The sequence below is a fragment of the Cetorhinus maximus genome, chromosome 13 (genome assembly GCF_964194155.1).
Source record: "Cetorhinus maximus chromosome 13, sCetMax3.hap1.1, whole genome shotgun sequence".
NCBI classification, from domain to species: Eukaryota; Metazoa; Chordata; class Chondrichthyes; order Lamniformes; family Cetorhinidae; genus Cetorhinus; species Cetorhinus maximus.
The window spans coordinates 117404370-117431673 of record NC_135891.1 but is presented as its reverse complement, the minus strand read 5'-3'; the positions used below and the strand labels follow the sequence as shown (position 1 = coordinate 117431673).

General features: G+C 43.1%; 1 protein-coding gene across 6 annotated transcripts in view; it reads left to right on the top strand.

Moving 5' to 3' along the window:
* Nucleotides 1-27304, top strand: part of slc25a42 (solute carrier family 25 member 42) — a 48886-nt gene that overhangs the window by 4000 nt on the left and 17582 nt on the right. For 3 of the 6 annotated variants that reach the window (XM_078556119.1, XM_078556114.1, XM_078556116.1), the window contains exons 2-5: nucleotides 14579-14670; nucleotides 18399-18510; nucleotides 19292-19317; nucleotides 27071-27237. In XM_078556119.1, coding sequence (XP_078412245.1) covers nucleotides 14626-14670; nucleotides 18399-18510; nucleotides 19292-19317; nucleotides 27071-27237 — 350 coding nt within the window. In that variant the 5' untranslated portion in view covers nucleotides 14579-14625. Of the gene's footprint in view, nucleotides 1-1874; nucleotides 2012-2480; nucleotides 2502-2917; nucleotides 2941-14578; nucleotides 14671-18398; nucleotides 18511-19291; nucleotides 19318-27070; nucleotides 27238-27304 lie in introns of those variants that run through there. The other 3 variants (XM_078556115.1, XM_078556117.1, XM_078556118.1) reach the window with 3 other exon arrangements.

The following is a 27304-nucleotide window of genomic DNA, read 5'->3' as shown; positions in this document are numbered from 1 at the left end:
GTAGCAGGCATCCGTCTGTCTTGGGAAACGATGGACTGTGTCTGTGATGTATCTCTCTTCTGGATTGAACATCGTCTGTTGTGGCTGTGAAGGTTGACTCATTAATGGCAGTCCCTTCCACAAATGGCACAGGTGAATAGCATTGGCCTGAGGTCAACTGATGTTTTTCCTTCTGGTGGGCTCTCTTTTCCATCATCTGTTGTTTCTTTTGTCTTCTACTTTTTCCACGCCCTTCCTGACTGCTTGTCTCTGGGCACTCTAATCAGCAGCGAGGGCATCCCATGTATTGACTTTGACCCCAGTCAACTTGAGGCCTCGCTTGCAGACATGGGGTCCTGTTGGTCTCGATAGCAAGTTCACCACAAAGCATGTTTTTGGGGATGTGGCCGTCATCCATTCAGCTCGCATGATCGAACCAATGGAGTCACCGCTGACTCGAGGGCAAACATGCTGGTGTTCCCCGCATGCTGGTGCACTTTCGTATTCGACACTCTCTTGCCAGGAGATGCCCAGTATTTGTCTGAGGCAATGGAGGTGGAAGCTGTTCAGCTGCTTTTCTTGGCTTGCATAAGTCGTCCATGCTTCGCTGCTGTAAAGGAGGCTGCTGAGAATGCAAGCCGGGCACACACACAGCTTTGTATTTTTGGTTAGTTTGTTGTTGGTCCACCCTCAACTTCACAACTTTGACATGACAGCTGTGGCCTTGGCCATCCTGGTGTTGATTTCAGCATTGAGGGATAGGTTGCTCATAACCTTTGATCCAAGGTATGTGAACTGTTGAAAACCTCCAGAGTGAGGTTGTCAATATTGATGGAAGGTGGAGTTCCTACAACTTGGCCCATTATCTTGGTCTTCCTGGCACTGATTGTTAGTCCAAGCTCTTTGCAGGCGCGAGAAAGCCGATCTACAGCCTGCTGCAAGTAAACTTTATTATGGATGTCAGCATGGAGTCATTAGCAAACAGCAACTCACCAGTTAGGACTTTATACACTTTGGACACCTTTGCCATCAGCTCTGGTATGCAGGTGGGCACCCTGATTATTTTGCCAAAAGCGTACACCAACATGGATAAGAATATGCCAAAGCGAGTTGGCACCAGGACACAGCTTAGCCTTACCCCACTGCAGATCGTGAAAGCCTCCAATAATGCTCCATTGTGCTGATGGAGCTGTGGATGTTCTTGTGGAAAGAAGAAATGACCCCCAAGAGTCCAGGAGGGCAGCCTATTTTCTGTAGCAGTTTGAAGAGTCATCCTCTGCTGTCAAGGTTAGAGACTTTGGTGAAGTCTATGAAGGCAATGTAGAGTGGTCTGTGCTGTTTGTGGCCCTTCTCCTGTAATTGCAAAAGTGAGAAGGTCATGTCGACTGTTGACCTGACAGCTCTGTAGCCACACTGAGACTCAGATAGATGTCAGATGTCAGGGCCTGTAATCTGGTCAGAGCAATGCAAGTGAAGGCCTCCCCCACAATATTTAACAAGGAACTGTCTCAGTAATTGTCGCAGTCACTGCAATTCCCCCTTATTTTTTGTACAGTGTGATGATTTTTGCTTCATACATGTCATGAGGTACAGATCTTTCCTTCCAACAGAGACCAAGGCATTCATGGAGATGTTGCAGCAGTGCCAGTTTTCCACTTTTGGCTGCTTAAAGAGAGTGTGTTCATAGTGTATTGAAGACTGTGTTGAATACTGAGGAAGCTGCTCTGTGTTGCAGTAGAAATGTATTAATTAGTGCTTCCCTGACTAGGGGTAAAGAGTAGCAATAGTGGAGGAAGGATGGGAAGGGTTGGCTTGTGATAGCCTTGTCATCATTAAAAATGCTTAGCACATGAGGCTGCAGGAGCCTGATTAGAAAGAAAATCAACAACAGAATTGAGACTCTGGGAGTGTCCAGCAGTGAAGCAGGGCACTTTAAACAAGTGTATACTCTTTTTGCTAGGCTTCTAAAAAAGGATCAACGTGTAGATTTTTGATATCCTCCCCTGAACACATGCTTGTGTGCATGCTAATCGTAAGTGTACTTTAATCTGTATTTAGTTGTTAGATTAATGATTCTGTGTTACTGGCTCTGCTGTCCTTTGGCTTCTGCCACTTTTGAATGGATTCTAATTTTTATGATGCTTACATTTGTTTGAGAGTAGATCTATTGGGGTTGGAATGGGAAGACTTAGGTCCTAGTGATGAGTGCTGGAGCAAAAACAGATGACAGTCTGGGTGCTTGCAGATTAGAATTTTGCCGAATTGTTCCAGGTGAAGGTGGAATGAAGAAAGTTAGCCTCTATGTTCACTGATGTTTCCTGGCAGCTGGTCAGGGGTAGAGTGTGGTGTGTGGCCTCGGCAGGGTGGGAGGGGAGGGTTGTCTGACCAGCTAGTTGAAAAGTGAGGTACAATTACTGGAAAACACATGCTGCATGGTGGCTGAAGATGCAGTGTCACTGTGTGTATGTCCAGAAAGCCACTACGTCGCTACTGGGGACTTGAAACTACTTATTGTGAATGAGGTAAAGAAAGATAGAACTTGCATTTTTGTAACTCCTTCCGTAACCATCAAATGTCTTAAAGCGCTTTACAGCCAATGAAATGTTTTTGACATGCACTGTTGCAATGCAGGAAATGCAGCGAATTTACACACAGCAAGCTCCCACACTCAAGAATGAGATAAATACCATATCATTTGTTTTTATGCAAGTTAAATAATCTATAGTACTTAACTTACTTAACTTTCGCTGTGACATTGTTGATTTGAAGCCCGTTTTGCATTTACATGGTTAGTTTAATAAAAAGGGTAGGATAGCTTAGAGGTGGATTTAAACCCCCACCATGCCAAGTTGCAAAAAACTAAATTTGATAACATCTGGCGATTTATGGCTGGAACTAAGGGAAAATGTTGACTCCTCTTCAGGGAAGGGAACCTGACACCTGTACCTGGTTTTACTGATGGTATGTGATTGATTAACATAAAAACAGAAAGTGCTGGAAAAACCCAGCAAGTCTGGCAGCATCTGTTGAAAGAGCAACTGTGGATGCTGCCAGACCTGCTGAGTTTTTCCAGTACTTTCTTTCTATTTCAGATCTCCAGCATCTGCAGTATTTTGCTTTTATTTTAGTGGTTGATTAATGCCTACTGAAGTTGCCTAGCAATCTGCCGCAATGTAAAAACAACCACATTGGGCAACAAGGCAAGTCCTCGGCTGAGGAATGGGTACATAAATGAGGTAGCAGTGGATGTCTTTTCGAGTTTTTGCTTTGTACCACAGCACGGGTCAGCAGCTAAAACTGGGCAAGCACTTGTTCAACTTGTTTTGCTGGGAGTGCAGTGATATTAAGGAGGACATGTTTGGATTCTTATCGCTGGATAATTCGTACATTTTCATGGTGCACCAAAGGCGGTGACAAATCAGGTAGTGAGAATGTTGCTGTCATTAGCATTAAACAAACCCTTGCCAGTATTTTTAAAAAATAAATAATTCTCGGATATGGTCAGCGCTGGCAAGACCAGCATTTATTGCCTTCCCTTTTGTTGCCCTTGAGGTGGTGATGAGCCACCAGCTTGACCCACTGCAGTCTGTGTGGTGAAGATGCCCCCAAAGTGCTGTTAAGTAGGGAGTTCCAGGATTTTGATCCAGTGACGATGAAGGAATGGCGACGAATGTCAAGTCAGGACAGTATGTGATTTGGAGGTGATGGTTCTCCCATATACCTGCTGTCCATGTTTCCCACATCCTGAGGACAAATTTTTAAAATGAAAAGAAAAAATGTAAGACTTGAACCCAACTCCAAAGTTCTTGGTTAACATTCAGTCCCTCTTCCTCCAGTCAAACATTTGGCCAAGCATACTGACGCTCTAATGTTTTAGTTTTTAGCGCTTTCTGTGGCATTACAGATGTGATCCTTTTTTCTCACAGCCATTGTGAACAGAGCATTTTTACTATCCTGATGTAGATTCGATATTTATCTGGTATGACCATTCTATGAACAGCAAACACAATTGGGTGGCAGCAGAATCACAGAATCACACAGTGCAGAAGAGGCCCTTCGGCCCATCGAGTCTGCACCAACACGTGAGAAACACCTGACCTACCTACCTAATCCCATTTACCAGCACTTGGCCCATAGCCTTGAATGTTATGACGTGCCAAGTGCTCATCCAGGTACTTTTTAAAGGATGTGAGGCAACCCGTCTCCACTACCCTCCCAGGCAGCTCATTCCATATCGTCACCACCCTCTGAGTAAAAAAAATTTTTCCTCAAATCCCCCCTAAACCTCCTGCCCCTCACCTTGAACTTGTGTCCCCTCGTGACTGACCCTTCAACTAAGGGGAACAGCTGCTCCCTATCCACCCTGTCCATGCCCTTCATAATCTTGTACACCTTGATCAGGTCGCCCCCTTAGTCTTCTCTGCTCCAACGAAAACAACCCAAGTCTATCCAACCTCTCTTCATAACTTAAATGTTTCATCCCAGGCAACATCCTGGTGAATCTCCAGTGCAATCACATCCTTCCTATAATGTGGCGACCAGAACTGCACACAGTACTCCAGCTGTGGCATCACCAAGGTTCTATACAACTCCAACATGACCTCCCTACTTTTGTAATCTATGCCTCGATTGATAAAGGCAGGTGTCCCATATGCCTTTTTCACCACTTCACTAACATGCCCCTCTGCTTTCAGAGATCTATGGTCACACACGGCAAGGTCCCTTTGTTCCTCAGAACTTCCTAGTGTCATGCCGTTCATTGACTACTTTCTTGTTAAATTACTCCTTCCAAAGTATATCACCTCACATTTTTCAGGGTTAAGTTCCATCTGCCACTTATTTGCCCATTTGACCATCCCATCTATATCTTCCTGTAGCCCAAGACACTCAACCTCACTGTTAACCACCCGACCAATCTTTGTGTCATCTGCAAACTTACTAATCCTACCCCCCACATAGTCATCAATGTCATTTATATAAATGACGAATAATAGGGGACCCAGCACAGATCCCTGTGGTTCGCCACTGGACACTGGCTTCCAGTCACTAAAGCATCCTTCTGTCACCCTCTGTCTCCTACAACTAAGCCAATTTTGAATCCACTTTACCAAATTACCCTGTATCCCATGTGCATTTGCCTTCTTTATAAGTCTCCCATGTGGGACCTTGTCAAAGGCTTTGCTGAAATCCATATAAACTACATCAACTGCACTACCCTCATCTACACATCTGGTCACCTCCTCAAAAAATTCGATCAAATTTGTTAGGCATGGCCTCCCTCTGACAAAGCCATGCTAACTCTCCCTGATCAAACCTTGCCTCTCCAAGTGGAGATAGATTCTCTCCTTCAGAATTTTCTCCAATAGTTTCCTGACGGGACAGGAGTTCTTACTGAGATTTTCTTGTTTAAGTTTGGGATGGAACATCCTCACTCTCTGGTGGAATATGAATGCTTCTTTATTGGCATGGCATAAAATGCTGCAACTTCCTTCACTTGATAAGTGCAATGCCAGCTGCTGTCAGTGTTGTCATTATTATTCTTGTGTTATGATTACTGCTGACAGGACTCTTATTTTCTTGTCTATCCCCAGTTGTTCTAAGTAGGTGATGGTGGGGCTTCTTGAACTGTTGTAGTCCTTGTGATGCTCCCAGTGGTATCAGCTGCGGCTTTGCGAGAATCCACAGCTTTCTGACTCCAGAGACTTGAGCACAAAAATTTAGGCTGACACTCCCAGTGCATTAGTGAAGGATTGTTGCACTGTTGGAGGTGTCATCTCCCAGATGAGATGTCAAGCTGGGGCTCTATTTGCCCCCCCTCAAGTGCATGTAAAAGATTCCACGGCACTATTCGAAGAAGAGCTGCAGAGTTTTCCCCCAGTGTCGTAGCCAATATTTATATAGCAACTAAAGACAATTTATCTGGTCATTTCTCTCATTGCTGGTTGGTGGGACCTTGCTGTCAACAGTGAGCATACTTCTCAAGAATTTAATGGGCTGAAGAAGTTCTTTGGACTTTGAGGTTGAAATGCAAGCCTTTTCCTTGAGCTGCTACATAGGGAATTTCAGGATATTAAACCAGTGACGATTTAGCATTTAAAAAAAAAAAGCGCTGGAGACCTTGAAAGTATCACTATCTGACTGGCAAGGATCACTGGACTCTAATATTAGTATCTGAGGTGGAAGCAGGAGTACATTTCCAAATAACAGAAATCCATTAGGGTTGATGCAATCAGTTACCAGTTGAGGTTGGATATTAATTGTGTTTTAATTGATTGCACCAGATTAAATTGAAAATCCATTAGGAACAGAGTATATTCACTACTATTTTGTCTTCAGGTTGGGAGGCTGATGCCTGATTTACCAGTGTGCACCTGTCACAAGGAGGGTGTTTTTATTAACTTTTTTTGTGGCCATAATAGTTTAAATTTAAATCTGAGAACTTTTCAGGTTTCTGAAATTCTGCCACTTATTCATCATGTTTCAGAATAAGTTATTTGTACTCAATCCGTGAGGCCCTAATTTCTATGCTCCTCTGTTTTATGTGATATTGAGTCTATTACAGCTGTTAGTGAATGAAGACTGATATAAAATTCAATCGTTTCAACATTTGAAAAGCCTGATTAGAACTTGCTTTTTGCACTACCTTTAAGCTTTAGTGGATAGGTGAGGAAACTGTTGCAACTTTGCGCTCTGAACATATTCCTTCACTGTTGCTGGGTCAAAATCCTGGAACTCCCTCCCTAACAGTACTGTGGGTGTTCCTACAACACATGGACTGCAGTGGTTCAACAAGGCAGCTCACCACATCAAAGGTAATTAGGGGTGGACAATAAATACTGATCTAGCCAGCGACGCCCATGCCCCATGAACAAATCAAAAAAACTCTACATCTGATGTCACATTTCAATCCAGTCATATCTTGAATCCAGAGTGATACCATTAATTCTCTACCCTGTTCTCCATGTTATTGGAGTAAAACTTTATGATGGCACACACACAGGATTTGAACTCTGCCTCTGGCAGTTCTGAAGCATTATCACCAGCTCAAAGAGTGAATGAGAGGCAGCAGCAGGTGATTAGGGCTGAACAACAGTTCAGTTGAGCACTCTTGAATGTTCCGGTGCATTATCCAGGTACTGTGTTCTCTGCGCTCCACCAAATCTGCCCCTGCTGTATATCCCTGATTTCCAACATTCTGCCATTGGTGACTGTGTCTTCAGATACCTAGGTCATAAGCTCTGTAATTCCCTCTCTAAGCCTCTTCGTCTCCTCCTTTAAAACTTAAAAAATTTTTAATTAGGATTGGTCACCAATCCTAATGTGGCTTAGTGTCAAATGTTTTACAACACTGCTCTGAAGCATCTTGGGAAACTTTACTACATTAAAGGCACTATATAAATGCAAGTTCTTGTTGTGATACCCTCTTTAGGAAAGCTGCTAAATCAAAACCTTATTGTTTGGTTCATGTGGATTTGAAAGACCACGTGACCCTATGCAAAGAAGAGCAGGGAATCTCCTAATGCCCACCAACCAACAAATCAACTGTTAATTCTCACGCTGTAACCAATTGGTTGCTAAGTTTGCCCATAAGTGAATGCAATTCGGTAATAATTCTTGGTTGAGAAGTGCTTTGAGGTTTGGCAGTTGTAATATAAATGACTGTGTCTCCTTTTAGTCCTGACGTATTAATATTACTTGTTTTGATCTGAGTTTCCAGTACTGAGCTTAGTGACACAAACTCCCACACAGTTTGATTTGTTCGAGTTCACTATTTACACTATAAGCATGCCAATCTTCTACCAATATTTAACAGCCCAGTTAGCTGTGCTTGTTTAGTTGACATATTCTGATTCTGTTCAGAGTCCAGAAGTGCCATGTGTATCATATTGACTGATTTATTGGAATGGTGTGAAACTTTGGCCTCAAAATCAGGGGCAATGCAGCTCTTAGCCAGAGGCAGTGCTGGGATTCAAGTATATGCCCTACTGGTTTCGCTGTCCTAAGATGAGACCAGTCTGAAGGAATGGTCTTCTCAGTTTGGGTTGTGACTCATACATTTCAAAACCTTATGCACTAGTGTCAAACTGGCACTAAAGAATATAAAAGACCCAATGCACTATTTTGAAAAGAGATCGGGAATTCATTCCGGCTAATAATTATCCCACACTAATATCATTAAAATAAATTACCTGTTCAGTATCATGTTGCCATTTGTGAACTTTGTAGGACATAAATTGGCTGCTGCATATCCTATATTACAATAAGTACTTCATTGGCTGTAAAATGCTTTGAGGTGTCTCATGGTTGTGAAAGATGCTATATGAATGCAAGTTCTTTTTGTTTTGTTATCCTTCCTTTCAACAATGCAACACTTAACTCAGAACAGCACTGGTGTGTTAAGTGATCTGGACTGACACATCTGCAACATTGAGAGGTATTGCACCTCCCAGGGTACAATCTTTTGAAAGGGAAATTAAGCCGCAGGCTATTCCAGTGGTTCAGGTGAAATTATTGATCTGTGGGAGCCACTGATGCCATTGAAATTTTGCCTCGTGGAATCTTATGGTGCTCAGAGGGCTGCTGCATTCACCCATGCAAGAGTCAGTGTAATTCGCAGTTTTGAAATGTTTGAGAGATGCAAATCGGTAGGTGGCATGAAAGCACCTGGAAGTTTAGGAAATGGACATCTGTGTGTCTGCATCCTTGGGTTCTGAGAGAGATTACAATCCATGTCCTGCGTTAGTGTTTGCAGCACAATTTGCAGCCTTTGGCACTGAAAATTATTTAAGTTATTGCACTTGTATCTTTCAGGAAAGTCACAAAGTCCTAATATCTCAATTTTTTTCTTCAAAGTATTTAAACCCAGTTCATGAAATAGGATATACACGCTTTTAATTTATCTTTAGAAGTTTTCACCTTGTCCACTTTTGAGCTGTCTTTTTCTTTCATGCCCTTTGCTGCCTTCCACTCTTGGTATATTTTGCTTAATTTTGGCTGTTGCCTAGTAATTTCCCTCCCTCCCTTTTTCAATCTCTCCCTTTTGCTCTCTGCTGTCCTGAATTCACTGACCTGTTAGGGCATGTCAGGGTCAGTGATACTCCCCAGTACCTTCGAAATCTCTGCGCTTCTCCAATTCTTCTGGTCTTTTGCATATTCCTGATTTTAATTGTTCCACTATTGGCAGACTTGCTTTCAGCTGAGCTGTGGAATTCCTTCTTTAAACCTCTCCACCTCTCTATATCTCTCCTTTTAAGACACCGCTTAAAATGTTCCTTTGTGCAAGCCATTTTTAAAAATTTATTCTTGGGATGTGGGCTTCGCTGGCTGGGCCAGCATTTATTGCCCATCCCTAGTTGCCCTTGAGAAGGCGGTGGTGTGCTGCCTTCTTGAACCGCTGCAGTCCATGTGGTGTAGGTACACTCACAGCGCTGTTAGGGAGGGAGTTCCAGGATTTTGACCCAGTGACAGTGAAGGGACGGTGATATACTTCCAAGTCATGATGGTGAGTGACTTGGAGGGGAACTTCCAGGTGGTGGTGGTGTTCCCATCTATCTGCTGCCCTTGTCCTTCTAGATGGTAGTGGTCGTGAGTTTGGAAGGTGCTGCCTAAGAATTCCTGTAGTGCATCTTGTAGATGGTACACACTGCTGCTACTGTGCGTCAGTGGTGAAGGAAGTGAATGTGCCAGTCAAGCGGGCTGCTTTGTCCTGGATGGTGTCAAGCTTCTTGAGTGTTGTGGGAGCTGCACTCATCTCTGTGTCACAAGTGGCAAGAGGCCAAAAGCAGGGAGATTGGTTAAGTTGAGGTGGTTCACTTTAGAGCAGAGAGGGCTGAGGGCAGACCTTAGTAGCAGTGTTCCAGTTATGGGGGGTTTTGATAGAGCAAGGAGAAACTTGTTTCCTTTGGCAAGTGGATCAGTGACCAGAGGTAACAGACATAAGGAGAAACCTTTTTTATGCACCGATCTTTGATCTGCAATGTACTGCCTGAAAGTATGGTGGAGGCAGATTTAATTATGGCTGTCAAAGGAGGAATTGGATAATTGTGAGGAGGAAAAATTTGCAGGGCTACAGGGCAAAGGTGGGGGAATGGGACTATTTTAGTTCTGGCAGAGAGCTGGCATATGCGTGATGGGCTGAATGGCTTCCTTCTGTGCTGTAACCATTCTGTGGTTCTATGATTTTAAAATGGTTGGTAAAAGAACTAAACAGGAATTTGGGATAATTTTTTGCATTCAGATGTTTGTTAAAATCTGAAATGCTCTTCCTGAAAGGATTCCATAGAAACTATCAAAAGGCATTTGGACACGTACTTGAGAAATGATTTGCAGGATTTTCTCTTTCAAAGAACCAATATCGGCAGGGCATGCCGAATGCCTGTCATCTTTGCATTTAAAATTTTATTAGTGGGAGTGATTGGGACCCATTTTTGAAATTATTATTGAAATGGAAGTTTTGGGCTCATTAAATAATGTTTGTTGTTGGAGAATGGAATGCCTTCTATTTTGGGCACTTGTACTCAATTTTAACCATTTCAATATCGGGTACATGTTTTAGTCTAAGCTAGGTTAGTCTAAACTAACCATCTTTTTTCTTTCTGTGTATAGTTTTTATTATTCCCCCTCAATTAACATCACATGGTCATTATCATATTGTGGTTTATGGGAGCTTGCTGTGGATAGGGTATTTGACTGAGGAAGACATTGTGGCTGTACATGATTTTGGTCCTAATATGTGGCTCCTCGTGCATTTTCCGTTAGGCCTCATCATTGTGCCTGTACCAACTTTAGACGAGTAACCCAAATTAAATTTTCCTGCTTACTACATCAGCTGTTGTCTGGCCTCCCTGAGTGGGATTAACAGCAACAACATCTTTATATTTAAATAGCGCCTTGGATGTAATAAAAGGGACCAAGGCCCTCCACAGGAGCGTTATAAAACAAAGTACAGCACCGAGCTACAGAAGGAGATGTTAGGTCAGATGACCAAAAGTTTGACCAAGGAGGTAGGAAAGGTAGGTTTTGAGTGTCTTAAAGGAGGAAAGTGAGATAACCAGGAGGAGAGGGTAATCCAGAGCTTGGGGCCTAGGAATCTGAAGCATGGCCACCAGTGGTGGAGTGGTTTAAAATCGAGGTGCTCAAGAGGCCAGATTTAGAGGAATGTAGATTCCCAGTTTAGTGTCAATAATTATCTCTCTTGTGCTCTAGGCCCAATATCACTAGGAGCTGGATTAAAATTGCTTAAACTGGTTTCATATTGGACTCCCATAGCCAGCAGAGAGGAGATTTTTGTCCTGCAGTCTGGGCTTGATTTGTGCCCAGGTCCCAATGTAGGAAGGTTAATGTTTAACACGCTTCCACCAATATTCCTTTTGAAGATTTATACCTGTTTCCTACATTACAACAACAAGTACAGTTCAAAAGTACATAATAGGCTGCCCTGAGGTATTGAAAGGTGTGATAAATTACTTGCTGGTTCTGTCTCCATATCCCCCCCCGCCTGCCCCCACCCCAGCCCTCCTGTCTCCGCCCCCTCCCCACCTTGCTGGCCTGTCTCCCATCCCCTTCTCTCTAACCCACTGTCTTCTCCCCAACTCCTTCCCACCTGGCCCTCTCTCTGCACACACACAACATACCCCACCATGCCTCTCTGTCTGCCTCATTGGATGTTTATCTTTTTAGATTATATTCATAACATTTGGTCCCCATGTTATGTTTGGCTTTAATAGTTATTGGTAAGACAGATTGTGCTGGAGCAGCGTTGTATTTAGTGTCGAGTGTGTTGAGTGATTGTGTACAGGCCAGACTGCAGATGGAGGGTGATTCAACATCAGTCATTTCAAAATACTCAGTAACTGAGAACATGGGACTTGCAGCATTTGCCACGTGCTGAGAAGCATTGACAGCACTGACCCTTGATACAGGTTGGATTGCATCCAAGAATAAATCTTTGCTTTGAAAGAGGACGTGATCTAGCATTAGTCTAGCAAAGATGAAAAGAGAGACAATGAATGCTTGAAGTTTGAAATAAAAAGCAGAAACTGAAGCTTGATCTTTAATCAATGCTGATGCTTTATCCATTTCTTTCTGTTGGATGCTAACTGGCCTGCATTTCAGACACTTATTGCTAATTTAAATTAGTGTTTAGCTTTTCTTGTCTGTATACTCCAATATTTTCTTCCATTCCTATTTTGTTTTGTCAGCTAATTTTTCTCTCCTCTCCAGAAGCTGTTGACGTTTGCTGTTTGTGCTTCCAACAGCACTGGCAGTCCTATCTGCTCCTCATTTAAGTGACCTGCTGTCAAGTTTGAGACTATGCGATACTGTCTATTCGACTGTGGGAGTGTTGCAGCTACACCTAATCTAACATCATACAGGTGTAAGCGGGGATCCATCCTGATTTCCATTACCCCTGCTGTCCTCTGACCTACATTGGCTCCAGGTTTCCCAAAGCTTCAGATTATGGGGAGATGGCGGGGTAGTGGTAATGTCACTGGACTAGTAATCTAGAGGCCCAGGCTAATGCCTTGGGGACATGAGTTCAAATCCCACCACAGCAGCTGGTAGAATTTAAATTAAATTAAAACTAGAATTGAAAACTAGTCTTAATAATGGTGAGCATGAATCTATCATCGATTGTTGTAAAAGCACATCTATTTCACTAATGTCCCTTAGGGAAGGAAGTCTGCCACCCTTACCTGGTCTTCTTCTGATCTAGACCCACAACAATGTGGTTGACCCTTAATTGCACTCTGAAATGCTGAGCAAGCCACTCAAGGACAATTAGCAATGGACAACAATTGCTGGCCTTGCCAGTAATACCCACACCCCATGAAAGAATAAAAAGAATGCATCCCCCTCTCTTTGTAACTCCACCTCGCAATCAGTCTGTTCCCCTGGCTCGAGCCTCTTGTGCACCTCCAACCTTTTACCCTATTGATTGCCCCTTAAGCTGCTATGGTCCCACTGTGTGGAATTCCCTCCCAAAACTCTCTAGTTCTTTCCCTTCCGGTAACAGCCTCCTATAAAATGTACATTTGGCTAAGATTTTGGTCAACTGTTCCTGGTTACCGCCACCTTTGCTTGCTGTGCACTCGTCCGTCCCAACTTTGGCAATTGCAGTGGGACATTTTTCTGATCTGAGGATGCTATATAAATGCAAATCATTGTCATTGTCCTTGCAAGGTAAGTTGCTGGATTTTGCTTTGAGCCCCCCCCGCCCCGCCCATGAGAGTGTGTTTGAAATCAGTAATGGTAATGTTGGAAAAACCACATTGGCACCAGTTGGCACCACAATAGGCTGAAGGGACAAAGTAACAAAAATATTGAAAATAATATTTACTTTTACTGTTGCAGATTTGATTGAGTTGTTTATAAGATCAAAATGCAGCACAAACCAAATCTGGCGCAAAAACTCCAGGGCATTTGACTAAAAGTCTGAATGTTACTGTACCCTTGAATCGATTTATTGGTGAAGCTGAATGCAAAATATCAGCTGCAGGCTCTCCAGCACACTACATTAAAATAACCTTGATATTTGCGGAGAGTTGACTGAAAGAACGATCTGGTGACTCTAGAACTTTGGACTGTTAAGATGCTGGCTGAACTCTCATTCCAAAGAGATTGGGAAGGGGATGTGTGATGCAGGTTTTGCAGAATTGCTGAGAGAGATGGAAGCTGTGGCTGTAGGCAGATTATTTACCTTAGATACTCTGTTCACGTCCTCCAGCTTGGCACAAAAACTTCAAATGCCTTCAGGATTTTGATTTTTCTTGTGTGCATTTTTTTAATTACTGACATTTGTTTCGATCAGGATTTCCATTGGTTAGGGAAGCACATCTGCGGTCCAGTTTGGCTTTAATCTGTAGCTGAAAGTGCAATAGCAATAGCATCCGTTATTAAACTCCTCAATGTGACATTTGAGAGCCACAAGAAAAGGACAACCTTTACAGAACCAATTTTATTACTATTGCGCACACTTGGGTGAGGAAATATATTTAACAAAAATGTAAGTGCAAATAGTACAAAACGTAATTGTATTCAAGAACATTTACTAATATATGTATTTATTTATCTCCCTGCTCCCGCAGCTTTTCTTGCAATCCAGCATTCCTTCCCGAGCTCAGCTTTAATCTGCGCACCAACCTCCAGCATAACACCAACTTCCTTCATCAGCTCACTGCTTGCAAACTGGCACACAGTTGAAGAGAGACTCAGTGCCCTGCTTCTTCTGCCAGAATGCTCACTGTTTTCAGCAAGAAACCCATCGTGTTTAGGCCGCAGTGAAGGTTTTGCATGTGTTCGCTGAATGTTTGATTAATGAATGAACGAATAATTAACGCAGGAAAGGGAAGGGTCCCAGGCATGGTCACAAACAGCGCATGGTCGCTGATCAACTTGCTGCATTCATACTAGAGCATGAGGACACTCCACCAATTGTCTGACCGTCCTTCCCATCCCATTGACTGTGCCACCGTGTCCAGCGCAGCCGCACAGTGTGAGCCTGCTTTCATCCTGCTCACTGAATCCATATTTTTTCTTGAGCTGCAGTTTGGCCACCCTTGCAATAAGTCATTGACGATGATCCTTTATTCTTTTACAGGAGTCCTGTGATCCTCACCCTGTCCTGTATATGTGAGGGGGATTGGTATGGAGAATGTTGCGAAGAAATCTCTTGAAACTACTCCCATTCAGGTAATGGTAAGAATGAAGAATGGAGTAGGATGATTGAGGCCTCTCCAGAGATCTCAATGATTACCTTGTCAAGCCAAAACTTAGTACGTTGATGCTCAGAATGGAAATGTGGAACGGCATGGTTAATATCCACGTGGAAAATGATGTCCGTGCATAGATTGGTAAACCTAGTGTTTTCACTAGGCTACAATCGAAGAAACATCCCGATGATCTAATGGGTAAAGGCGTAGCATTGAACCGCCTAGACTTGGGGATGCTTGGTATGATTCCTACTCAGTATTGAGTGCATTTACCTCAGTCCGGCATGCAGTAGGTATACTATAGTTGAACTGGTGGGTATGGGTCCATCACTGTAACACCGGGGTACGTTACTGATGGGTGCACATCTGTCACTGTAAAACCTGGGATATAGTACTGGTGGAAACCGGTTTGACTGTGACTATGGTGCATGCGTTGCCGGGAGAAAATTGTGCTAATCATACAATTAACATACTGCTGCATGGTCAGATTCCATAACCTGTGTGAAGACAGCTGATGTTAGTTTGGTATGCTACAGTTAGCTTTAGTGGGCAAAGGAGAGGAAAATCAACAGATGAAGACAGAATTGGATTTGGCTGTAATTTGCTCTGTGGTGAAATAATTTTCTGTCACCTATCATCAGTACTGTCAAGTTAGGAATAAGCAATTGCATGAACAAGTGGGAGAGCCTTAAATGAAAACCTAACAAATACATTGCCTTGAACAGCAGCGTTATTTTTTTTTCAGAAACGGAACTTAGTAAATGGGAAAGAAAGTGACATGCTATTAATTTGTGGCATATTGATTTTAGGAGGTCATGGGGTGCAGTGGTAGTGTCCCTACCTCTGAGCCAGAAGCTCTGGTTTCAAGTCTCACTTCAGGACTTGACCACAGAAGGTGCGCTCATAATATGGCCAAACAGGTTGACTATCAGCTTGTAATATGCCCGATGGCAGGTGGTAAGAGTGGGAGAGTTTCCTGGTGAGCCATACTGCAGGAGGCAACGGCAAACCACTGCAGTACGTTGCCAAGCATAATCATGGCCTGAGCCAATGGAAGCTCAGGGTCACCAATGCCCTGTTAGGGCATGGTACCTGAAGGAGGAGGAGGATATTAGTTTCACTATGTTAAATAAGCCTAGGTGACAACACTGTATTTATTCATTATGCCTCATCCGATATTAGAATTCATTCTGATTCTGTGTTTGATATGATTCCAGTCATCCCAAAGCCATTTTATATCTTTTCAGAACATTTTCAATTTGGAATTTTTATGATTTGAAAACCAAGTAACAAACTTTATCGAGCAGTAAATACGTTTGCTCCTTCCTGTTAGCATCTCTAAATCTGGAACCTTTAATGGATTTAACACTGGCACAGAAGTAGCTGGCTGTGTATTTAAAGCAGTTCTTTGCAGACAATCCTTATCACCAAGGTGCATTCATTTGTAGCGGCTGGATCTGCCTCCTTATTACATAGCAGCTAAGAAGAGTAGCAACTCTCCCTTAAAGTTTATCCCTCGAGCCCAAATTAACAGGTTATTATCTCATTGCTCTTTGTGGGATATTGCTATGCTGCCTGTTGCAGTCCCTCCAGTTACAATACAGTAAGTCCTTAAAGTTGTGGCTGTGTTTCTGAAAATTGTGACTTTAAGTGAATCATGGGTTCCCATAGGAATCAATGTTAAAGCCAAAGTTAGGTTCCTTCAGAAACCTCTTGCCTTGAAAAAGCAATGTACAGGTTGAAATAAAAACATAAGTGCTGGAAGAGTTCAGCAGGTCTGGCAGCATCTGTGGAGAGAGAAACAGAGTTAACGTTTTGAGTCCAATATGACTTTTTGAACTGGTACAAATTGAAATACTGTACTGCACATGTGCAGCACTGTGCATTCTTAGTTGTAATAACTGGCAAAATAAAACAAATAACTGAATCTAACAGAAATATTGTATAAATTCAAATTAGTTAACACTAAATCACCCAAACAAGCCCTGAGTATCATGGCTTCTATGTCTCACCCACAGCACCCCTGAAATTCAACTCTATTTTTTGCTAGCTTTCCCTTTGCCACCCTGCCCCCCACCCACCCCACTCCACTGCTGACAGTCTGCAGGGGGCTGAGCCCCTGTCCTGGCCGCATTTTGAGTTGGGAGCCTCGTTTCCTTCCTCCACAGCCCCCACCCCCAGGTTACTCGCACTTCAGCACCTGATTGGCGGTCAGCAGCTTCCTGCCCCCAAGCTGCCATGGCACCTCTCCTAGAGGCGGTACTATCCTGTCTGAGCCTCTGGGTCAGGTTCCCTGCCCTGTGCTCCTGCTCCAAGGATCTTGGGCCTCATTCTTTCCCTGCAGCCTTGGCCTCTGGTGACTGCGATGGCAGCTTTGGCATCAGAACATGGTGACAACTGGCCCAGAGTACAGACGATGTGAAAACAAAAATGGTGACGCAAATTGGAAAAACAGGCCCTAAAGAAGTGACAACGTTAAAATGAAACAACATTAAGCAGGGTGACTTTTGTTTCTTTCATGGATGTGGATGTCACTGGCTCGGCCAACAGTTATTGCCTATCCCTAATTGCTCTTGAGAAAGTGATGGTGAGCCACCTTGAACTGCTGCAGTCCATGTGGTGTAGGTACACCCAAGGTGCTGTGAGGAAGGGAGTTCCAGGATTTTGACCCAGTGACAATGCAAGAATGGCAATATAGTTCCAAGTCAGGATGGTGTGTGGCTTCGAGGGGAATTTGCTGATGCTGGTTTTCCCTTGCCCTTGGCCACCTTGCTGGTAGAGATTGTGGGTTTGGAAGGTGCTGTCTAAGGAGCCTTGGTGAGTTGCAGCAAGGACTTACTGTCGTGATTACACTTCATAAGTACCTAATTGGCTGTATCGTGATTTGGCATGTCCAGATTTCATGGCTATATAAATGCAAGTCTTTTGCTTGTTTTTGTGCTTTCACTTTCACTCATGTTTTTTTTTTTATCTGCAGCCCTGTACTTTGTTCTTCGTGTTGTGTGCCAGCTTTTTTTTTGCCTCTTGCCACTCAGCTGTCCCTCATTCTGCCTTAACCAGGATAAACAAACTGCTGATTGGCATTTCTGTGCCATTGATGCATCGTGGCTGAAGTGTGCACAAGATGCACTGCAGCAACTTGCCAAATCTTCTTCAACAGTACCTTCCAAACCCGCAATCTCTACCTAGAAGGACAAGGGTAGTAGGCTCGCGGGGGTGTTAATACCTCCACATTCACCTCCCAGTCTCTCACTATTCTGATGTCACCGTCCCTTCATCGTCACTGGGTCCAAATCTTGGAACTCGCTCCCTAACAGGAGTATATTCACGTTATGGGCTGCTGTGATTTAAGATGTTGGCTCACTACCACCTTTTCAAATGTCTAGCGATGGGCAATAAATGCTGGCCTTGCAAATGACACCTATATCCTGTGAATGAACGAAGGAAAACCCTGGGAGTGTTCAGCAGCATAGAGGGAGCTTAACTTTGTATCAAGCTGTTCTGTACCTACCCTGGGAGTGTTTGATGGCGACTGTGTAGAGGGAGTTTTACTTTGTACCTAACCCGTGCTGTGTACTTGATGCCTGAATTGGAAACCTTTCCTCCCAACACCCCGACCTTGTGGAACCGAAAAATTCACAAACTTATGAAATGGAAATTAAGATGTTATCATTCTGGATTGACATGTGTTTTGCTCCGACTTTCTAGGATGTGAGAGGGAGGCGACACATAATTAATTCCCTCATCTCGGGGGCGATCGCTGGAGCTGTTGCAAAGACAACAGTGGCACCACTGGATAGAGCCAAAATAATATTTCAAGGTAGGAGGAGATGGCCACAGTGGAATTCATTGTTTACTCTGTATGTGCTCTACATGTTTAGTTTATATGAAGGAGAATGCCACAGTGCAGGCTCAACTCGCATGTTCCCTGGTCATTGGAGCTTGCAGTTGTTGGCAGTGATGCACAGATTAGCATCTGGTTTGGAGAGTATACCAAAGACTGGCTTGAGTCTCAAAGCTGTGGGTAAAGTTACTGCCTGACATGTGTCGTACAGAAACAAAGGCGGCAAGCTTCATCCTTATATTCTGCTGAGTGGGCCGAGGGTCACTATCTGGCTTTAGGGCTGGGGGATAAAAAAATCAGCCTGGGTTCAAACCCAGTCTGAATAATATTCTATTTGTCTTTCTCTTGTTCCCTCTCTCTCTTCTCAGTTATTCGGGTGCTCCCTTGCCCAATTGTTTGCTCTTGAACGTGCTTGCATTTCGCACTCTTGTTTCCTTTCAACTCTCTCCACCAGTTTGGAAATTCAGTTTGCTTTCTATGTAATGTACGTTCTCAAAACCCACCTATAATTCAGCACATATTGGTACTGAATTGGCAGCCTCAACCCAGTTGTTTACAGCCTGCTGATGTGAGAATTGGAGACCTATGAAATGAAAGGTGCTTCTGGGGCAAAGTTGAAGGGAGGTTAACTTTATGTTGTACCTGACCTATTAATGTTTGATCTCAGCATTTAATTTGATGCCTCTGCATATGTGTTGATGGAATGTCTGTTGTAGCATTGTCAAGTCTAACTATTTTCTTTTTCCCCTATCCACAGTATCTTCAAGAGGGTTCTCAGCCAAGGTGAGGATATTTCTTTCTGTCTTCACCCCATGCACTCTCCCCGACTCCCCCACTCACCCACCCATCTGTTTGTTGCACATCGTTTGTGTCTCACTCATTTAAAAGAGATCAAGCAAGCCAGTCATTTCCTGTTAGTTTCTTCTGACCCCCTCACAGACCTTGAGGTTGGTCTTGGAACAATTGGTCTCAAATCGACCTGAGGACAAGGTGGCCTTAAAGGGATACACCACCTTTATCGGCAGTGCAATGCATTGTGCATTGTATAACTCATGTATGAAATAAAATGATGTATCCCTAGACCTAGTGTGAGCAGTGTCACATAAATATACCTGAAGTCGATTGGTTTTTGAAAAAGCTAACAGAACTATAAACCTCTGGTTAGACCTCAGCTGGAGCATTATGTCCATATCTGGTCACCATACCTTGGAGAGGGTGTGGAGGAGATTTGTCAGAATGGTTCCAGAGATGAGGGAGTTCAGTTTATATCATGAGACTGGAGAATTTTTGGATTGTTCTCCTTAAAGCAGAGAAGGTTAAGAGGAGATTTGGTAGAGGTGTTTAAAATTATGAAGAGTTTTGATGAGAAGGGATGGGAAGAACCTGTTTCTACTGGCAGAAGACATAGACTTATAATAATTGACAAAAGATCCAGAGGCTGAGAAAATAAATATTTTTAAGCAGCGAGTTATGACATAGGATGCACTTCCTGAAAGGTTGATAGATGCATATTCAGTTGTAACTTTTTCAAAAATGGGAATTAACTATATGCAAAAAAAGAGCAGGGGTGTGCGACTAATCTGATGACTTTATCATTACAGTGGTTATATTTTAAGAGCATTTTTTTACTTCTATAAAGTACTCTGGGATTTCCTGAGGCCATGTAAGGCACTGTATGTAAATAAAAGTTCCTTTTTTGGTGCACCCGGCAAGAATGTATAATCTGCTGCTGTATCTTCTTACTGTCACTGGAGGGAGCTCCTTAGCTCATTTCAAGTGTGAATTTAAACTCCTGCTTTTCACCAAGTTTACCTTGTGTGAAGCAGAACTGCCGGCATGGACAAGGTGGAAATGGCCTGTTCCTGTGCTGTAGACTTGATGTATACATTTATTTCTGATGAGGGAACCCACTAACAAAAGTGTGGGAAACGAGCAATTTCCGAGAAGACAATTTCATTCAATGGGTGTTTGAAGAAAATTAATTTGCAAGTTAATGGAGTGAGAGCTGGAATGTGGGATTAAATTGAACAGCTCTTTCTAAGAGCCTGCACAGGTGTGAAGGGCCAAATAGCTGCCACCTGAGCGAGAAGGTGTTATGATTGGTGGATGTAATGGTGGATCTCTTGGAGTTAACTAGCTAGAATTTTAAAACGCAGAAGCAGTCCATTGAGCCCAACTGACCTGTGCTGGCATTTCTGCTTCATACAAACCTCCTTGCACTTCTCATCTTATCCTATCGACATGTCCTCCTCCTCCTTTCTTGCTAATGTACTCATCTAGCTTCCCCCTAAATGTATTTATGCCATTTACCTCAACCACTCCTTGTGGTGGTGAGTTTCACATTAATACCACTCACTAGACAAAGAGGTTTTTCCTGAGTTCTCTATTGGATTTATTAGTGACCGTTTTATATTTATGGCCCCTAGTTTTGGACTCGCTCAGAAGTGGCAATGTCTTATATAAGTTTACCCTATCGAAGCCCTTAATATTAAAATCCTCTATCATGTCACCCCTCAGCCTCTCTCTTTCTAGAGGAAAGACCCCAGCCTGTTCAGTCTTCATTTGAAGAAAAAAATTCTGTTTGTTTGTAAATCTGTCCAACAGAGAAATTACTGCCCATGAAACAAGACAGTCTGCTGCTATTTTAGTGGAGTTTCAACTGACTTAAAATAGACTTGTTAATTAATGTCTGTGTTAAGTAGTGAAGCATGAAATATGCAAGTATGAGTTAAAAGTTCAGGTGTTAAATTACTGATAGTTCCACACCTGCTGTACTGCAGCATGAACATTAATGTTTTCCCTGAGGTTATTTTTGTTTTTGTAACCTTCACCTAATTCAATTGAAAACCATCTCTACCTGTACCCCACTTCCACCCAACATCATCAGTTAGTACTTTGGATTTTCAAACTCGACAAACCTACGAGTCCTGTCCCCCTCCACTGCCTGTTTACAATCACACAGCACAGAAGGCCATTCAGCCCATTGTGCCTGTGCTGGCTCTGAGAACTTTGTTCCCCTGCTCTTTCCTTCTCCCTCTCATCTTTTTATATTTTCTATTCTCCCTTTTAAAAGTTACTGTGGATTTTGCTGCCATAATATGTGATATGACATTCCATGTCCCAGCAATTCTCTGCATAAAATAAATCCCCTAATTTTTGTCCTTGTTCTCTTGGTAAACTTAAATTGATACCCTCGAGGTACCCCTCTCCAAACAATCAAGATCATTCTCCTTGATCTTTCACCTAAATTTTGAACGCCTTCATTAGATTTCCCATTAAACCATTTTTTTCCCTAATGAAAATAATATCAGTTTCTCTAACTTATTCAATAAAATAAAGCCTCCGATCCCTGGTATCATAGTAAATTCCTTCTGCACCCTCCCCATGGCCTCGACATCTTTCATAAAGTGTGGTGCCTAAAACTGAGCATGCAGTAATTTGTCCACATTTATTTATTTTTTGCTGACTGTTGGGTACAAATTCTGTTCACTCCCGAGTGTCTAACTGGCCTCCAACCCAACCACAGGAGGTCATGGACGATGGTGAATCTGCACTTTGCTTTGGCTTGTGTGCTTACTCAGCGCAGTCCAGAGTTAATGTTGGACTTGTTTGTGGTGGATTAATTCACTGAAGGAGGTGAGGGGTGAAAATTCCCCAGAGAGACAAGACCACCTCAAAATAGCGAGATAAAAAGGAAAAAGCAATATACCGCAGATCTGAAATATAAAGAGAAAATGCTAAAAATAGCAGGCCAGACTGTATCTGTGGAGAGAGAGAGAAAACCGGGATATAATATGCAGCTGTCAGCAAGTGAATGAGAAGCAAGCTTCGAGTGGGATCCACCAACAGCACAGACCCATATAGGGCCGAGCAAGGTTCCCATCATGTTTGAATACTTGACCAGCAGTTGGAATTAGAGTTAGGGGAGGGACTAAAGAGGCTGTTGTCGATGAGGCATTTTTGAGAGTTTGCAGCCTTGATTGTTTTGCTTCTCATTTCCACACTGGTGAGAAATAATCGAACAGTGTCTCTTGTGAAAAGTCTGAGTGAACTAAATCACTTGTTGCATCTCAGCTGGAGTGTTGTGTCCCTTTCTGAGCACCCTGCCTTAGGAAGGATGTCAATGTCTTGGAGAGGGTACAGAGGAGATTTACCAGGGATCAGGGAGCTCAGTAATGTGGGCGGACTAATGAAGCTCTCCTCATAACAGAGTGGGCTAAGGGAAGATTCAAATGAGGTACTCAAAATTACAAAGAGTTTTGATGAGAGTAGATGAGAAATTGTTTCCTTTGGGAGGAGGGTTGATGATCGGAGGACACACATTTAAGAGAATTGGCAAACCAGCCTGGCATGAAATGAGAATTTATTTTTATGCAATGAGTTATCATCTGGAATGTGCTGCCTGAGAGGGTGATGGAAGCAAATTCATTGGTAGCTTTCAACTGGGAATTGGATAGATACTTGGAGAAAGGAATATTTGTAGGGCTATGGGGAAAGAGCAGGCATGGGACTCATTGGATAGCTCTTCAATAGATTCAGCATGGGCATGGTGGGCTGAATGGCCTGCTGTGCATGTATGTGTCTGTGATTTAGATGAGCTGCTCTCTGATGTCTGCAGCTCCTGTTGAACAATCCAGAAGCTGCTGTTTGTGGTTTGTTTTACATCACAAATCATGCCAGTGATTTTAGCTGCTAACAAGAAAAGTGACCTTACACCTTCAGGGATCTCTCTGTGGGAGAAATGGGCAAGATGAACCAGTCAATGGTAGGGGTGAAAAGTCTAAGAAATGCTGCTGGCACCTAGATTCTATAGCATGAACCTAACTGCAAACACACAGTGCACCCCACTCAACATTTCCACTGAGGTGTTTGTTTATAAGTTTGTACCATCTTGCGACTGACAAGCAGTACTGCAATTGCCTGCAATGCAGTAATAACTTGCGCTTAAATAGCACCTTTATCTTAAAACCATTCAAGGCACTTCGCAGGACCGTTGTCAAACTGTATTTGACGCTAAACCATATATGGAGATACTTGCACAGGGGACCAAAAACTTACTCAGAGGTAAGTTTTAAGGAGCATCTTAAAGGATTAAAGGAGAGATAGGGAGAGATCACAGAATCTCACAGTGCAGAAGAGGCCCTTTGGCCCATCGAGTCTGCACCGACAACTGAGAAACACCTGATCTACCTACCTAATCCCGTTTACCAGCACTTGTCCCATTGCCTTGAATGTTATGATGTTTAGGGAGTGAATTCTAGAGCTTAATTTCAACATTGTGAGGTGGTTTGCATTGCACCAGATATTGGAACTGGCAAAAGCAGTATTTGAAGGGGCTTGCCCAGTGCATTGGCTAGCTAATGTTCCACTCTCCAGCAAAACAGCAGAAAAGAATAACTCCTCATTTGTTGCTTTGCTGTCTGTGGGAGCTTGCTGTGTGCAAATTGGTTCTGCATTTGTTTGCAAAACAATGACTGGCTTCAGAAGTCATTTGTTGTCTGTGCAGCACTTTGGCGTGTTCTGAGGTGGTGCAAAGGAGCATTATAAATGTACATTGGCTCATTCTTCATACAGCATTGTTGGTTTATGCGCACCAAGAGACTTCACGAAGGAAAAACAGTTGCCAAATTGTGAAGGAGGGGAGCACCTAGGAGAGCTGCCCGAGAGCTTGGTCCAAGAGATTTGTTTGGAGGTGGATAGATTTTGTGAGACATTTGCAAAGAATTGAACTGTGGCAGCTTGAAAACTTTGCTGGGGGTGCAGTGAGCCGTCGGAGGTAGTGCTGGTGTGTGGAATCTGCAGAAATGGCCAGAGTTGGAAGCCTGTCCTTCCCTTGCGTTGGTTAATTGGGTTTGCACATAAGTTTTTTTATATATATATGCTATTCAAACAGATTGTGTAGCTGTTGTCAGAAGTCACTCTTTCTGCAGTAGAAAATACTGTAAACTGTTAACCAGATTTGTGCGCTGGTACTCGGGGTAAAGGGTTAAATTAAGGACAAAAATTTGGCTTGTCTTCCCTTGTAGAAACTCTTGTACTTATATAGAGCCTTTTATGACCTCAATGTCCAAAGTGCAGTACAGATAATAAAATACTTTTGAAGTGTAGTCACTGTTCTAACGTAAGAAACACAAAGGCCAGTTTGCACACAGCAAGATCCTCAATAGCATGTGATGATGAGTAGATAATACTTTGTTTTGTGATTTTTGTTGGATGATAAATATTGGTTAGGACTCTGGGAAGAACTCCCCTACTCCCCTTCAAAATGGTGACCACGGATTGCTTTAAATCCACCTAAAAGGACAGACAGGGCTTCACTTTAATGTTTTATCTGAAAGACAGCACCTCCAACAATACAGTACTGTTCCGAAGTGTCAACCTTGATTATGTGCTTGGGTCTGGGTGATCGAATTGAGGTGTTTAAAATGAGGAAAGGATTTGATGAGGTAGAGAAAGAGAATCTTTTTCTTCTGGTGGAGTAATCTAAAACAAAGGGGGACACCATAACAAAATTAGAGCTAGATTATTCAAGAGTGAAATCAGGAAGCACTTGATTACACAGGCTGGTGGAAACCTGAAAAATTTGCCCCCAAACTGCTGTGCATATTGGGTCAATTAGAGCCTTCTGGGTTGATAGATTTTTTGTTGGGCAAGGGTATCAGGGAGGGGCTGGTTAGCTCAGTTGGTGAGATAGCTAGCATCTGGTTCAGAATAATATTAACAGTGCTGGTTCAATTCCTATTCTGTCTGAGGCAGACTTGGGACCTGCCTTCTTGCCTGCCCCATGCAGTTGTGGAGTTGTGCGCCTCAATCTATATAACCAATTATCTCTCTCTCTCATAGAGAGAGATGCCTATGGTCCCTCATGGATCACAGATAATTACCTAGCTACCTAAGGGTACTATATACAGCTTTGGTCTCCTTAATAGAAAAAGGATATAATTGCATTAGAAGCAGTTCAGAGCAGGTTCACCCTGCTCATTCCTGGGATGAAGGGCTTATCTTCTAAAGAAAGATTGAACAGGCTGGGCCTATAACCATTGGAGTTTAGAAGACTGAGGTGATCTTATTGAAACATATAAGATCCTGAGGGGACTTGATAGGGTGGATACTGGGAGGATGTTTCCTCTTGTGGGGAAGACTACAACTAGGAGACACATTTTAAGAATAAGAAGTCTCCCTTTTAAGACTTGAGATGAGACTTTTTATTTTTCTGAGAGTTGTTAGTCTGGAATTCTTTTCCCCAGAAAGCACTGAGGCTGGATCATTAGATGTATTCAAGGCTGAGTTAGATAGATTTTTGGTAGACAAGGGAGTTCAGGGTTATGGGGACTGACAGGAAGGTGGATTTGAGACCACAATCAGTTCAGCCATGATCTTATCGAATGGCAGAACAAGCTTGAAGGGCTCAATGGTCTACTCCTACTCCAAAGTCCTATGTTCCTATGAATTCTCTACATCTGTTCCCATGGCCTTTGTTTCTCTTTCACTCCAACTCACTTACTCCCTGACACCCAATGTTTGGCATTGTGCCTTTGCTCTTGTTCAGAACAGTTCAAAACTTGCCCTAGAGACTAATCTTGATCCATGTACAAAATAACTTTTTTTTTTTAAAAGCCTTGCCCACTTTAATAAGTTTGTTTTTAGTTTTAACATCTGGCCATAAATACGGTGCCATAGTTGTGCGCAGACGTGGGGAGGAGGAGGAAAATTCATATATGCTGTTCCATTGGGGGAGAAACCTCTATGCACATCTGAATCAGAGGTGTGGGCTCAAGTCCCAATTCAGAGCCTTGTGCATATAATCCAGATTGACACTCAAATTCAGTGCTGAGGGATTGTTGCACTGTTCTATGGTTCCGCCTTTCAGGTGAGACATTTCGCTGAAGATCCCAGCTGCCTATGTAGTTGGATTTAAAAGATCACAAGGCACTATTTGAAGAGCAGTTTGGTTCTTCTGGTGTCTTGGCCAACTTTTATTCTTCGAATATCACTAAAATAGTGGTGTAGTCATCTCCCTCGGTTTTGCTTGTCGGAAATGCAGTGTGCAAATTGGCTGCAAACTTCAAAAAACATTTAATTGGTTGTAAAATGGTTGGGACATCCTGAGGTTTTGGAAGGAACTATGTAAGCATAAGTCTTTCTCATTCTCTTTCTTCTCTGCCCCCTGCCCTGACCCATTTCCTGTGCCTGCCCCAGTTTCTCTACTTATGCTTGCTCTCGCTCGCTCTCACTCTCTGTATGGTCACAGCACAGGAGGAGGCCATTTGGAGCAATTCACAGTGCAACTCCCTTGCGTTTTCCTGTCGCCCTGAACAATTTTCCTTTGCAAATAATGCCCTGCACATTTTTCCTTGCACCTGAATTCTCCCCCTCATGTATGCCCGTGTGTGCCCTCCCTCCCCCTTATGCGTGCTTTCTCTGTCTCTCAAAGCAGCTTGCAATGTTCTGAGGACGTGAATGGTTCTGTATAAATGCAAGTTCCACCTTTTTTTCCACACCAAAGAGTAATTGTTCTTTTTGCTGTTTGCCATAGGAAGTTGCGAAGCTGATTTACCACACCTATCAGAAGGAAGGCTTCTTCAGCCTCTGGCGGGGTAACTCTGCCACCATGGTCCGAGTTGTCCCTTACGCTGCACTTCAGTTCTGCTCTCATGAACAGTACAAACAGATTCTGGGATCCTACTGCGGGACCCATGGAAGGTCAGTACACAGGAGCTGGACCATTACTGAGGCGTCCTCATTAGGGACTGTCATGTGATCTTGCAGC